Raw genomic sequence first — 14,426 nt, forward strand, 5'->3', positions numbered from 1 at the left:
ATCTATATCAGTTTGATGTCATCATGTATCTTAGCAACCACCTAGCAATGGGCTGAAATGGCCTGTTTTTAGCATAAATGGACCTTTATGAAAGAATTATTTCAATCATTTTAATTTCATGACAGTAATGTCACATCTATATCAGCAAACACTGACATATGATGATGTCATCACGTTGCCTAGCAACCACGTAGCAACATGTTCAAACAACCCATTTGTAAATCTCATCTACCACACTTTTTTTCTCCTCATTGTGGTTCATTATATCAATTTTCCAAAAGCTCGAACAGACCAAACAACATTGCAATACAGTTAGCTTGAACTGGGTTAAGAGAATTATTAGCCACACCCAATAGATTCTGCTCAGTTTTAACTGTTTTCTGTAGCCGAGTCAATCGCTTGATTTTTCTTTCTCCCTTTACATCAACCAATAAAGTTGGCAGTAACGTCACAAAGGCCCGATGAATTTCCAGTTCACTCAAAATTTCAGCGGTGACCAGGTTAGCATGCTAGCACACTGCTAATTAGCATGTCATTACATAATGAGCTACACCGAAGACAATTCTGAACCTCGATTCATCGTTACATCAACGCATTAACAGTTAAACAGACAGCTAAATCTTAACACATGTGAGCGTGACTTCTGAAGTGTCTGGAGGAAGTGACACTGTGTTCTGGATGAAATGGACCTCGATGTTTAATTTATCTGCGCATCTTCGCTGATGTTTCACGCTTTCACTTTAACTGCCTCATGTGGCAGAAAGCTCGCCGGCTGGCTGTCTTAAAGAAGCTTTGCAGCAGCAGCGAGCTGAGGCGCATGAACAGAGCCAAGCACAGCTAAGAAAGGATTAGTGCAGCTGATATCGATCAATTTAAAAGAAAAAAGAAAAGCCCCGATCGTCTCTGAACACTTCCAGTAAATGTGAGTAGAGGAAGGAAGGAAATGGATTTGTTTTTATTCTGAATCAACAAATTAAGGGACGTTTCAGGCGTTTCCAAAAATGAGCAGATCCTGGAAACTTTAATTTTAATTATAAAATATGAGGACTGTGCAGACTAAGTGAAGTAGAGGTCAGCGTTAGACGTACATGTAAGCAGTGTGGCCACCATGCCCTCAGCAGCCGCCCCCAACTCCTCCATACTGTAAACAAATGCAGCAACTCCTGCATAAAAAACCCTACAAACAAACAAATGTGGCCAACGCAGCAGGCAATTATGCTTTCACCAGCACGCATTTGGCCAGACAATTAGTGGTTGGTAAATGTTGAGTTTCAGCAGACAGGAGGTCGTCCGGTTCAGTATTTGGGGCACGTAAGCGCCAGTTTGGCTTCCAGTTTGTTGACTGGATCTGCATGATTTAGCTTATGCTGCCTCTTGGAGAGGAAACATGGCCCCGATTTGTTTTTGCCTCTTTGTGCATCGAGACAGCTGATGCCCCGCATGTCTGCCCGTTGTCACATCTGTCCATCTATGCTGCAGAGACTAGAAAAAAAAGAAAGATGCTGTGTTTGAGCTTGCAGATCGTTCAGAGTGTGCTTTAAGATTTGATTTTAAGATTTGACTTATTTGATTTGATGGTGAACAGATTCCACGGATCCTGAAACAAAGGCTGCATTTTCATCACGCTTGTTATTCTGTGCCTGCAGGCTGAGACTCCTCTCTCCCTGCAGACCGGCAGGAATCACTCCTCCAGAGTCTTCCTGAGGGCTCAGGTAGCACGGGAAAACTCACGCAGGGAGGACGGATGAAATGGTGTTGGTGTGTGTTTGCTTTTCAACATGAGCGCACACACACATTTTTCAAAGCACCCAGAGGCTTGCGTGTGTGCACACATGTGCTGTGATGGTTGGTTTTGTTGTTCTGAGCCTTTGAAGGCTCCCCGTTTCCCTCTCGGTGGATTCAGCTGCAGGCGAGTCGTCTCAGGTAACGATTGCAGCTTCACTTGAAGACCAAACTGAAATATGATGCTTTTAAACTGTAAAGAGGTCCTAAAAAGCTGTTTCTGTCATATATGTTCTGCTCTACTGATGGATGTTCACATTAAACGCTCAGAGTTTCTAAATAATGAGGTCAGTGTATGTTTACGTAATCTCCGTGAGCTAAAAGCTGCTCTAAATCACAGACTGTATATAAAAGATGGACAAATCCACCGTGACATCAGAGTGCTGTTTTAAACACTGGTGATTTAGCTGCCAACATGTTGTTCTTTTTCTTTTTTCTTTTTTTTGAGCTTGAAGGGACCTTATTTGGATGACGGGCGGAGTGTTAAGTTATGAGCTTAGATAGCTTTGTTAATTCGATGCTAACTGGGGCACAGTGGTATTAAAATCCTAGAATTTTAGAATTTCAGTTAGCAGAACTGTCTGCATTAAAACTGCCCCTGAAGGAACCACGAGCGCTCAAAGGTCCACTTTAGCTACTCAAGTTAGCTGACGTGAAGGCTAGCAAACAGCTAGCAGGTACGGCCTGTTGTCAAAGTGGCCACGCCCCCAATTTTATGCCTTATAAATATACTCACTTGAGAGAAGAAAATAGTTTTTGCATCAGCCTGTAAACATATTTGGTTTTTGCTATAACATCAGACATTTTAATATGGAAGTCTATGAAGACTGACTGCTGCAGCCTCTGGTGGACATGAGAGGAACTGCAGCTTTTGATACTTAAGCTTTGCATGATAAATAAAAGCACATAGCTGGAAATGAGTAGAATAGCTCCACTTTAAAGATCATAAGCATAATGTAAACATTGCATACACACAGTAATCAGTCTTCCACAGCTGGTATGTATATTAGGGGGGTTGATAGTTGTGGATCGTTTCCATATCGTTAAATGTGACAGAAAAAAACAAGCAGAAGCAGTGACAGCTGGCTCGTGCAGAGTGTCACCAACAGTTTATTTTTCTTTAACAAAGACTTCAGAGTTGAGTCAAATGAGATTTTTCTGCATTTAAACTGGTTTAAATAACATAAAATTTTCAGCTAGAGAGCGTGAAGATCTCACCGGAGCTGAACAATGAAGCTGCAACAGACAGCTGCGACCAGCTGTCGGTCTACAATATTAGGCTAAAATGTATCCAGGTGTACCATAATCAGGTAACATTATGTTATAAAGATGTCTTCTCACACAGCGTTCCCTGAGATTTTCTGCTGCACTGTTTGTTATTCTGAGAATTTCCATCAGAGTGTGTTCAGGGGGAGTCTGTGTCTTTCAGCCTCTCCCTCCTCTCCATTAGTCTGTCACATCCTGGTATTAAACGGGGATTTGGATGGCAGGAGCGTGTCTGCAGCACAGGATTTGGCTGTACATGCCCGGTCCCAGCAGGGGTGAGCGCTTCGGCTCTGAGCCCCAGAGGACGGGAGACTGAGAGGAGCTTTATTCTCCGGACTGCTGCTGCCTGAGAGCTGACAGGAGGGATTTATGTGGACAGTGAAGCAGAACATCTTCTCAGTCTGGCTGCTCTCAGAGACTATAAAGTCTGGAAAGTGAAGCTGACGCAGCAGTGCCTTAAACCTGCACTCTTTCTAGTGGCCAGCAGGGGGCGACTCCTCTGATGCTCAGTGCTCGCTCGTTCTGGTTTCATGAAACAGACTCCTGATGGAATCGTCTTCAGTAAATCCAGGTATGGTTGGGATCAGGCCTACTTTGTGATTGACAAGTCACGAGATGCTAACCAAAACTTCGCTATTTAGCTGCTAAACATTCTGTGTCCACGGCTTATTAACGGTTAACAGCCGTAAACTGTTTCACTCTGCTGTTTGCTGAGGAATCAGTGCACGGTGGCCTCATCCGAGGACACAAGAACAAATTTCCTGCTGCCCAAAACAAGGTGAAAGATGCTAAAATGCAGCCGGTGCTCCTTCCATATTATTACACAGTAAGTTCATAACAGACCGAGGAGCTCAGGATGTACAGTCCAGTTCAGCGCTGACTGCTTGGGAGTGGCAGCAGCTGTAATGAGCTTACATAAGGTCACTTATCTGTTTTTCTCTATCTGGGAGCATAATTATCAAAATGAATATAATTTTGAACATTAATCAGACTTAAAAGTAGTGATTAAGACCATAAAATCACCAGTAGAGTATTTACTGAGGTCACAGATCGAGTGATTAGCGGATTTCTCACAGACTTCTGAAGAGTCGCCTCCTTCTGGTTGTCAAATTTAAGCCACTTTCTCACCTCCTCAAAAACAATTTAACAGATTTAAATGAAACTAATCACACTGTGCTGTGTGTATATGAAGCAGTGTGTTTTTAAAAGTGTCCGTGTGACTGCAGGGAATGAAAAATGCAACAAATCTGAAAAAGTTAAACATAACCAGGGGCTCATTTGGGCAGTAAAAGGAAGCTCTTCCAGAATGAGATGTTCCCAAACCCCTAAAACTCAAACTAAAGCAAGTAAAGCTGCAGCTGAAACAGAAAGTAGACTACATACTCACCAGATTCAGCACAAATGTTAAACACACCTTTTCTTCTTTGGATGGAAGAGGTTATCAAACCTTTTATTATGCAGTAATTTTGCATTACACTGACATTTCATCTTCTTTTATCAGCAGGAAAGACATAAAATACACGTGTCATACCCGTTCATTGTATTACACTGCTGTATACGAGCAGTCACAAATGGACCTTGACTGCTGCATATTTCAAATATAACTGCTTTCTCGCAGTTTTTATTATGAGCCAGGAGTTCTTGAAATTCGCTTTCGACTCCAGTTAAAGTGAAAAACTGAGAAATGCCGCTGTGCTTTGTTGTCCTTCACCGCAGTCATATCTCTGTTTTTCATAAAGAAAAGGACCTGCAGTCTTAACCTGCAGTCCACCTACCTCCCTCTGTTGTTTATTTCAGATATCACCTCCCTGCTTGTACTCGATATGGTGAACCCTCCCTCCACTCTCACCTTCACCTTGTCTTCCAGCCTCTGCCGCTCTGTATTCTGTACGCTTGTTTGTTCCCAGCGGCCCAGTTTTGTTTCTGTGTGGTTTGCAGTCGAGCAGAGAAGAGAACAGTTTGTCTGCCTGATGAGAGGGATAACTTCCCTCTCCTGCTTTTATCCATAATGCTGCTGCCAGACCAACGTTTTGATGTCAGTGCCAATACCACATGGAAGTGACCAATGAGTGGTTCTGGAAGAAGAAGTAGGCTCTGCCAGAAAACCACCAAAAACCCCACAGGTGTTAGGCATTAGCTGCGATGTTGATGGTTTGATGCACTGCACTGGGTATATGTCCCCACTGAGCAAAAAAACTGTGCACTGGTTTCATGGTTTAGGCAAAAGTTTAGTCTCAAGTGTAACGTTAACTTAAAAGAGCGAGGTCAACGATAACCCAGATTTGGGAAAAGTAATGCCCAGAGATCGTGTCTGAGTCTGTCACCAGTCCTGTTCTAATCAGGTTCAAGTCAATAATCAAATGCAGTCAAGTTTTTATTCATGAAAATCTTCTTCCAGTCACCAGTGAAACATCTGAGTCATCAAAGTCAATGTTGTGTCCATGTTGGCCGAATTATTTCACAGTCAAAAACGTCATGTATCATAGTTCAAGTAACAGATCTGTGATTTTGTGACCCAAGCTTTCAAAGTGTAAACACAAATTAATTCATTAAATGGTCAAAAGCAGGAAGAGGCACTAACTTCCCAAAGTTAGGTAGGATCCCAAGATCCTTGACAAATTATCTAATCTTATATTAAGTCTACCAAAGTCTTGGCTTTTGTCATGAAAATCAACCAAAGTCTGACTTAAAGAAGTCCAGATGCTTTTCTTTCCAAGGTCCTTCGACATCAACCAAAGTCATTCCTCAATATTGTAAAGCCATAGTCAAGTTGTTATTGTAGCAAAACAATCGGCAAAGTCAAAGTCACCAATGTTTATCAAGTTTTGTAGAAGTCAGAAATCTAACACTGAGTCAACAAAGTTGGCTGAGATATAAAATTCAACAGATGACGGTTCTAAGTTGCCAGAATAACGTAGGAGTTCATAAAGTCAGGTTCAAGTAACTTCTGTAGGTCTGAGTCACCAGAGTCAAAGCCACCAGTACCAACGGGATTAACCCAGCATCCTTGCTACCATGTTGGCACGGTTACCAAATTGTTAATATAATTTTAAGTCACAAAGTAAACTCAAGGTAGGTTTGTATGTCAGAGTGTTTGAAGTCTTTCATAGATGCCAAGTATGTTTAATAGTTGCCAAAACAAAACTTTCCTAAAAAATTGGAAATATCTACGTAAGTAACAAGTTAGTAGTTAACAAAGTCGTTACTGCCACTAAAACCCAAGTCAAGGGCAAGTCACTAAGGAGTCACCAAAATAAAGTCTGTGCCTGCCAAGGTTAAGTCATCAAAGTCGCATTTGAAAGTCGTGTCAGACAGGATAACGGCAAAAGTCTGTTTCAAGTCGTTAATCTGTAGTTTGGGTCAAGTTACGTCCAAATGACCAAAACCATGTTCGTGTTCCTGAGATCGTGTTCAGGTCACCAAAGTTCTTAATGTCATCTTTTAGTCACTTAGATTTTTGACTTCATTGGAGTAACGAAGGAATTATCAAAGATATTCCCAAAAGTCAGATATGAATTCCCAAAGTCACTGAGGTCCTGTACAAACTAAGGCCTGAAGAGCTTCCAAATCTGAAGTTTAGCTTTATTTAATTTGCAGTTCAAACGACCCGAGGTGAACGTTTAAAATAGAAATGTAAAATACAGGAAATGCTTGTTTTGCTCCAGGTTGTAGCTTGTTTGGTTCTGAGTTTCTAGTTTTGTCTTCATTTCAGTCATATTTAGTTATTTATTTTATCTTTTTGGGCAATAATTAAGCTAATTGTACTGTGTGCAGTCATTGGTGCCAAGAACTAAACACTGCAGATGTTTTCCAGATGGTTTTCTCCATCACCCAAAGCGTCTCCGATGACATGAGACTGTTTCTAACCAGTCCACAGCTGTAGTACCTGTGGAAGGCTGTGCTGTTTCCATTCATTTAGCCTGAAATAAAGACACACCAGCAGACAAATGTTTGGATTTAAGCAATACGAGCCGTTTAAAGCTGGATACTCTGATGCTCGAAGTGTTTGTGATCAAGTTGTAAACACGGTTACACAAACGGCCTCAGAAACAGAGAGGAGCAGAAAATCGCTGGAAAAACAAAGAGCGAGCCAGGAGACAAACATGAGTGATAGCAGTGAGGCCTGCAGTTTGCTGAGTTAAGCACTCTGCCTTATTGGAGTGTTTGTGTGTGTGTGCAAATGTGTGTGTTTTAGGGGAGGGAGGGTGGCAGCCAATGCGACTCCACAGGGGCATTATGGGTAGTTGCCTCACAGCTTTTCTTCCTCTGCCTGGATACAAGCAGTGCAGCACTTCCCTCTGTCTTTTCCCTTCCTTTCACCGCGTATGTCAAGCTGCTCATGCTCTCCAGCGTCCGCTCCGTTGGCTATATCTGATTATTTCATCTGAGAACACTAAAGTGCATTTTTGGAACAGCTTCATCTGCTGTGTAAGACATCTCTGTGGCTGATTGTCTTTATATTCAGTTTCTTCTGCTGCGTTTGGATAGAAAACCAGCCAGTTTTGTGTTTATATAGGCAGTTTTTTGTTGCAGAGTAATGGATTCTCACTTTCACTGCGCTAACTCACCTGCAACCAGGTACAAGAGATCCTGCAAAATGAAGCCTCGATTAACTTTACAATCTGCTGATTTGAATAGAAACACATCTACGTGGTTGTTTTTTATTTTATCAAAGATGCAAAATAATCTGAGACCAGCTTGGTTTGGGCAGTTTGTTAATAGTCACAGAAAACCTGACAAACTAGTCAGATTAAGGACACCTTGGAGTTTCCAACTATAATCAAAGTTGGAAAGTTGATGAGCTGGCACATCCAGTAACTAAAAACTAGTCTGTTTGCGATTACCCAGCAAGTCTCTGTGATAGTCACCAAGTCTCCAGCTTTGTTTTGTTTCGACCTTCAAATATCCAGTTTCAGTGTCATGAATAAGAATCATCATCCGTCCATCCAGCAGATCATCAAAAATGGTCTTCCTCTCCAGAACAGTCTCTTCTGGAGGGTCACCGAGGTATTCCTGACCCAGCCGAAGAAAGGCCGTCCAGGCCATAGACAAAGGAAACTCATTTCCACTTTACCAAAGTAAAATAAAAAACATTAAGAGGTAAAAAATGGATGAATAAGATTAGAAAAAACAACTGACGATGGACTTAGAGACGGTATAGTCGTCCAGTCGCCCAGCTTTACTAACTCTGTTTGCATTCATGTCTAAACTAAATCGTGATTATATTTCTTTCAGTCTTCCATCTCAATATGAACTCCAACCTTTACAACAAATACAGTAATTAATAATTTACCTTTAAAGTGAACTTTCTCACTTCTTGTCTTATTTCCATCCATTTGCTAGAATAACTGTGGGCAGGAACTATTGCTGTAGTTTAATATGTATGCTGTCTTGAACTCAGCTGAGAAATGTTGACTCACTAAAAATGTTGTAAACGCTGATGTCAGCATCAGCAAACATCTGCACCACTTGGCTCGCCGGACTTCCGTCCTGTCCACGATGGTGAGGTCATGATCAGCAGTCGCTCGAGGTAAATATTAATACCTCACATTAGGATTCATTGACAGCTGGATTCGTCGTGATTTAGAAACATTTTCTGCTTCATACAAGCGTGAAAATGTTTTGGCACTGCTCGTGAGTCTGCATCGATCAGCTGCACAGTAGCTCAGTTGATGCTTAATTAGTTTTTGTGCTTTTGTTCGGCTGTGAAAAACAAGGCAGGAAACAGCTGGGTGGAAGACCTGCTCGTGTTTTCGTCTTCCTGTTCGCTGTGCAGAGGAAGACGTCTTGGTCTGCAGCTCCTCACAGTCGGGGATTAGCTTTCCCCGACTGTTTGCTTCCAATAAATCAGCCCCTGACGCTCGATGCCTCACGGATATTTGAGCGTGATAGCGGCTCCTTTGTTACAGAAGCCTCTGTAGTCTTTAATCTTTTAAGTTCTAGACACTGAGATGACTTTTGTGAGCACATTCAGAGGCTCTTTGACATACTGGGAACCAACAAGGAACCAGAAACAGAGCGAGGACTGATGATATCCTTTTAAATATTCTTTCCTTCACGCTTCACACATCCTTCTCAGACCATCTGGGTGCTGGCGGGGCACAGCTAACCCTGCTGCCGCTCTCTCCTTATGCCTGACAACAGTACACAGCCATTAAAGTCTCAGCCGTGAGCTGACATCAGAGACAAATACTCTGCAGAGCTGCACAGCATTTAAGCAAACTGCAGCACGGCCGTGCATGCTCAGCCACAGCTGTCGGGTTACCATCATAATTTTACAGTTGCTGTTAATTCATCTGTTAGGACCATTTCTGCCTGGAGTCCCCCACACTCTGTGGTTGTCCCTGTAAAAAGTTTGACTAATTGTTCCCTGTGAATGGGAATTTTATGTGTCATTCAGTCTGAGTTGTGCATTCTTTAACTTTTTATTTACAATGAAGTCAATGCGATATTTGTGCACTTTACCATCTGTCACACTATAACTTTTTTAAAGCTCTCTTGGATCTTTAGGAGTTCCAGTTCACTTTTTGTCTGAGGATTTTGCATCTATAGCAAAAATGCCAGAAGCTGCAGTTCCTCTAGTGGCCACTAAAGGCTATCTTCAAAAGTGAGTCAGTGCTTTTGAAAAAAGAGCGGCAAACAGATTAGCTTAAGCTAAACACTTATAGCTTCATATTAGCCTTTACATTACATTTGAATAGTGTCCTTTATATCCTGTTTTAAACGTCATTGTGTTGTAAAATACAGAATAACTAGAAATAATTTTACAGTAACTGCATAAAAAATAAATTTATTTTTATGCCATTTGAATGAATGTGGTAAACTCTGGCTTCAGTCGTCTGTCTGTATTTAGAGCAAACTCTGGGTCAGTTTTCCTCCACCGTGTGTGGTCAGTGGGTCCCTCAGCTGTCAGCGTGTCACTTCCTCCGCTGCAGCGGCGATGACAAGTGACGCTCACGCTCTGTCCAGTAGGCCTGTTTCTCGACATAAAGCAGACGGAAGTGTGAGCAGGACTGCGAGTGCTCTGACTCAGGGCTTCAGTGAACTGCAGCCATCATTCAGTGCCGTTCATTCGCTTTAGCATCGCCAGAATCTGATCCCAAAACTGTTGTTTTGGCTGTTTCACCAGCCAAATGGACTTTACTTAACAAAATGTTAAGTACTACCTAATATTAGCTAACGTTACATAAAATACCAACTAGCTGGCTAACCTTAGCTTGCTATTTTACTAATGCTACATCTGTCTAAATGCTACGTAAAGCTACATCTGTGGATCTATTTTTGTCCTAATGTGGCGGTTGTGTTACAGTCGGTGTTGTGGTGGTCAGTTTGTGATGCCATTTCTAAGCTAATGTTAGCCAATGTTGCTCACTGTTGCTGTTGAGAGAACGTAAGCGTCACATGGTTTGGATCACCAGGGAAAATTCTACCTGAACTCTTCACATTTTGACTAAACAGGCATTTTGTCAAACGTGCTCACTTACTGTCCTAGGAAAAAAAGAAAAAGATAGCTGCTGATCTCACGTCTGTGCAGAAACCAGTTATAAGTTTTCAGTTTAAATGACGGTTGTCAGTATTTCTCTGCAAAAGCAGCAGGTTCATTAGCAAACTAGTTATGTGTAAAGAAATGACTCGAATCACCAGAATCTGTTCATTAAGGAGATTTATTTAAAGATGATTCTGTGTAACAATTTATTTTCCCCATAATCCCCGAGCTGCTGTCACTTTGGCAAACTTACCAAACTCTAGTCACAGTTTTGAAAATTGTAAAACTTTTCTTGCGGAATTTTTCTAAATTTTATTGGTTTTAAATGATACTCAGTATTACATTCCCCTTAAATTTCCTGGGCCTGATTCTGAGCGCTCTAACAGAAAATTATTCTGGTCAGTAATGAGATTAATTTATTTAACTAATTTACTCTGGAGAGGTGAAATGCGGGTTTAACGTTCAAACCAAGCTGCTTCGTTTCTCTGTCCGTGTCATTTAAGGTGGCTCGGTCTTCTCTGCTTGTTGGCACACTAACTCCCACTCTGCAGAGAAGGATTATGCTTATATTTTTTCACTTTGGCAAAGCGTGGGGCTGGAGAAATACTATTATGTAAAATATGAAGCTTACTCTGCACTCTGGTACAGTTTGTGCCTGATTTCCTGACACTGCATGATGAGGTATCTGCAGCATTTTAAAGGTCACTCCAGGCATTTTTCTACATCTCTGCTCGCTGGGTGTTTTACTTCACTGGCAAGTAGGATATCATGAATTTCTTCAACTTTAACTCTCATTCCAGAAATTCTGTTCTTCTAGATGAAAAACAAGGACATCCTGGATGGTTTTTAGGACGGTGCAGCTGGATGTGCGGGTGTTGGATATCAGGCAGAGACGACTAAAATAGACCGAAAGTATTGACTCTAAAATCTGATACCATTAGCTGCTCTGCAGGGATGAGAACAAAGAGGCTTTATTTGAGCTTTTGCAGAGACAGAAGGATGATGGATGCCGTTAATGAAGTGAAATAAAGTTTCCCAGTAATGCATCGCTAACTTTAACCCCCAAAAAGTGTTCAGAACAACATTAAAGAGAAACTAATATGACAGGATCTCTGTAAGAAAAAGTTCATTTAGCTTTTGTGACTAAATGTTATGGAAATCTGGCTGTAGCTAAAATTAGGTTTTGGACATTAGCATTAGCATTTTAGTCGCTGCCATGTTGGTTTTTTGGAGGCGGGTGTAACCATGGAGACAGCTTAACAGTCAGTTTTTCTCATGAAGGTTTCTGAGTTTGATTTTCTAAATATTAGCAAAAGTTGCTTCAGTTCTTCCTTTTATTATGATGTTTAGCAGGAATGCAGCGCCAAGCTTCAGGTTTTGGCCTCGTGATGATTTTCAGCGAGGTTGAGATAAAGTTATTAGAAAAAGGAGGAAGGGGTGGAGTTATCAGCAAAAGCTAGCAGGCTTGGTTAGCAAGCTGCATGTGTAACCTGTTTGGGATCAGTCTGCAGGCCGATGGTGGTGATGTGATGTTTTTAAGAAATGGTTTAGTCTCCGATCTCCTCCAAACAAATATTCTGTTGTAAAGTAAGCTTCAGCTTAGCATTGGTCGCTCAGTGGATCTTGTTTTGTTGTTGTTTATTCACTGTTTATTTACATAATTAAAAGTAATGATGATAATTACTTTAGTAACTGTTTCACTCGACGTCCTGAACTCAGGCTGGTGTTTTACTGTATGCAGGTACTTTAGAAAATGTGGTGTAATACTGTAGCATAACATTTACATTTATTGTATTCATAGACTTTACTGCTTTACAGCAGTTTTAATAGTATTATGATGCACAGGCTGTAAGCTTTACAGTAAAATACTGTTATTTTCTCAACATAGTTATTATGAATACATGCTTAGTATGTATTGACACGTGCTGTTATAGGGTTTTCAATAAAAACTCAATGTGTAAATAATAAAAACAAAATTTGAAGCACATTTCTATTAATCAACTGTACAGAATTAAATATTAATATTATGTGAGTGTGTTGTAGGTGATTTTCTTCATAAATACATACGTTTGTTGTTCGTTTGGAAATAAGGGTTGAAATCCATCTTTTTTCTAAATTTCCTGTTAGAATAATTTAAAGCAGCATCTTCACTTGGCTTCATGTCCTTAAGTTAAACTTTATTGTGCCGTGCACTCACACCTTTGCTGAGAGATGGTTTCTCTCATACATGAAGAGAGTTGCTTTCTACCAAACCCCACCTTTATAATTTAACAGTGTTTATAGACTTCCAGTTTTCCACTCGGCAGCACACCGGCTGCTGGGATTTGATTACAGGACCATCACTGAAGCTGCTTTGGGTGGAAAAACATCCAAATGAGTGTTTTTCAGGACCAGCTGAATATTTTCATCACGGTGGCATTTTCCACATAATTTTCCCCAACATTATACAAACGCTACTAACTTTACCCTCTGAATCCCTCCTGCTCGGCTCCTTTAATAACCTCCCATTTTACAGTAAAACACCTCCCGCCTGAGCCCTAATTTCTCTTATTTCTCTCCGTTCTGCACCTACACCTCTTCACACCCACGTAAGCACTCAGATATCATGGGAACAGTCGTCACAGCTAACTGCAGCTTCTGCTGAAATCTTTTCATCTGCTGGAAAAATCATAACTCTACTCTCAGTGTCTCAGTAAAAAGCTCAAATATAAATGTAAATTATAGAAAAGGTGAAGGACCAGCAGCAGCCGCTGTCACAGATGTATGTAGCAGTGAGGCTATAGATATCCACCGCAGGCCAAAAATAACCCAACAGGACGGCACCTGTAATTGAAAACGGATGAGGTGGAACGGAGCAGAAAAGGGTTTTTTCGTGTTATCTTCTTCTGTGTCTGTCCTTTTTCCTCCTCTCAGAGAGGAGGAGGGACAAAGACAGAGGAGGAGGCAGACAAAGGCAGGATGTGAAAACGACATCTAAAAGCTGAAAACGCTTTTAGATGTCATAAAGTTTTTTTGTTTTTCCTTGATAATTTTACTGAAAAATACTCAAATTACTTCCTGTAACATTACTGTGTTAAATCTGACGTGGCTGAAGGAGCTGAGGTAGAATAAGGGTGAGGAGGTGAGGGTCGATGGAGGGGTCGGTGGGAAGCTCTTTTATTTTGCCTCATTCCAGCACAGTGTTGGTTATTCTTACACATGTGGTGTTATAAGCACTAGCATCTTCCAGTAGCTGAATCTAATCTGGAGGTTACTAATAAAATGCATTCTTACCAATTTCCTGCTAGCAGCATGTGGAGCTGTACTCCAAGGCCACTGATATGCATTAGCCTAGCGTGTTGTGGTGTGTTGGCTGCGTTCTTGTATTTTTATGTACTGACTAAATCGATGCCAAGCTCCAAGTTTTTATAGGCCATAAATCTCTTTGTAAAGTTGGGTTGTTGTAACTTTAAACTGTGGGTTTGGTTTTTTTTGTTTTTTTTGATGAAATTACACCATTTGCATGAAAACACTTTGTCCATTTTCACGTCGTCACTGTGCTCGTTTTTGACAAACACAGTGACGTCCTCGGATAACATTTGCTTTGAAAACTGGTGTTTTTAATCACAGCGCGCTGGAAGCTCCAAACTCGGCGGTTGAGTCACGTTATCTGTAACGTCGGTGATTTTTCTTTTTAAAGAACGTGTTCATCACGAGGCTGACGGAGACTTTAAAGTGCAGTTATTGGATTAACTAATGGAGTTCTCTGATAACTGCATGTTCCAGTAATGTTTGAGTCACTTAGTTGGTGGACGTCTGTCTGTTGGTTAGCGTGATGCCATATTTGATTATCAGCTCAGAGATGGTGACGTTAATACGTTTCTTTATGGGTGGTTTGCAGTAAAGCTTTTAT

At 41.1% G+C, this 14,426-nt stretch overlaps 1 protein-coding gene across 5 annotated transcripts in view; it reads left to right on the plus strand.

Moving 5' to 3' along the window:
* dbn1 (drebrin 1) overlaps nucleotides 1-14,426 on the plus strand; it is a 114,168-nt gene that overhangs the window by 34,672 nt on the left and 65,070 nt on the right. The window contains exon 1 of one of the 5 annotated variants that reach the window (XM_086308222.1): nucleotides 3,477-3,619. The exons of 3 other annotated variants lie outside the window; for them this stretch is intronic. In XM_086308222.1, the coding sequence (XP_086164348.1) occupies nucleotides 3,579-3,619 (41 nt within the window). In that variant the 5' untranslated portion in view covers nucleotides 3,477-3,578. Of the gene's footprint in view, nucleotides 1-3,476; nucleotides 3,620-7,403; nucleotides 7,477-14,426 lie in introns of those variants that run through there. One more of the 5 variants, XM_086308226.1, reaches the window with a different exon arrangement.

Source organism: Aulonocara sp. 'chitande type north' Nkhata Bay, linkage group LG10 (genome assembly GCF_057382095.1).
Source record: "Aulonocara sp. 'chitande type north' Nkhata Bay isolate Kocher_YH1m ecotype deep benthic linkage group LG10, A_spYH_male_GT1.1, whole genome shotgun sequence".
NCBI lineage: Eukaryota > Metazoa > Chordata > Actinopteri > Cichliformes > Cichlidae > Aulonocara > Aulonocara sp. 'chitande type north' Nkhata Bay.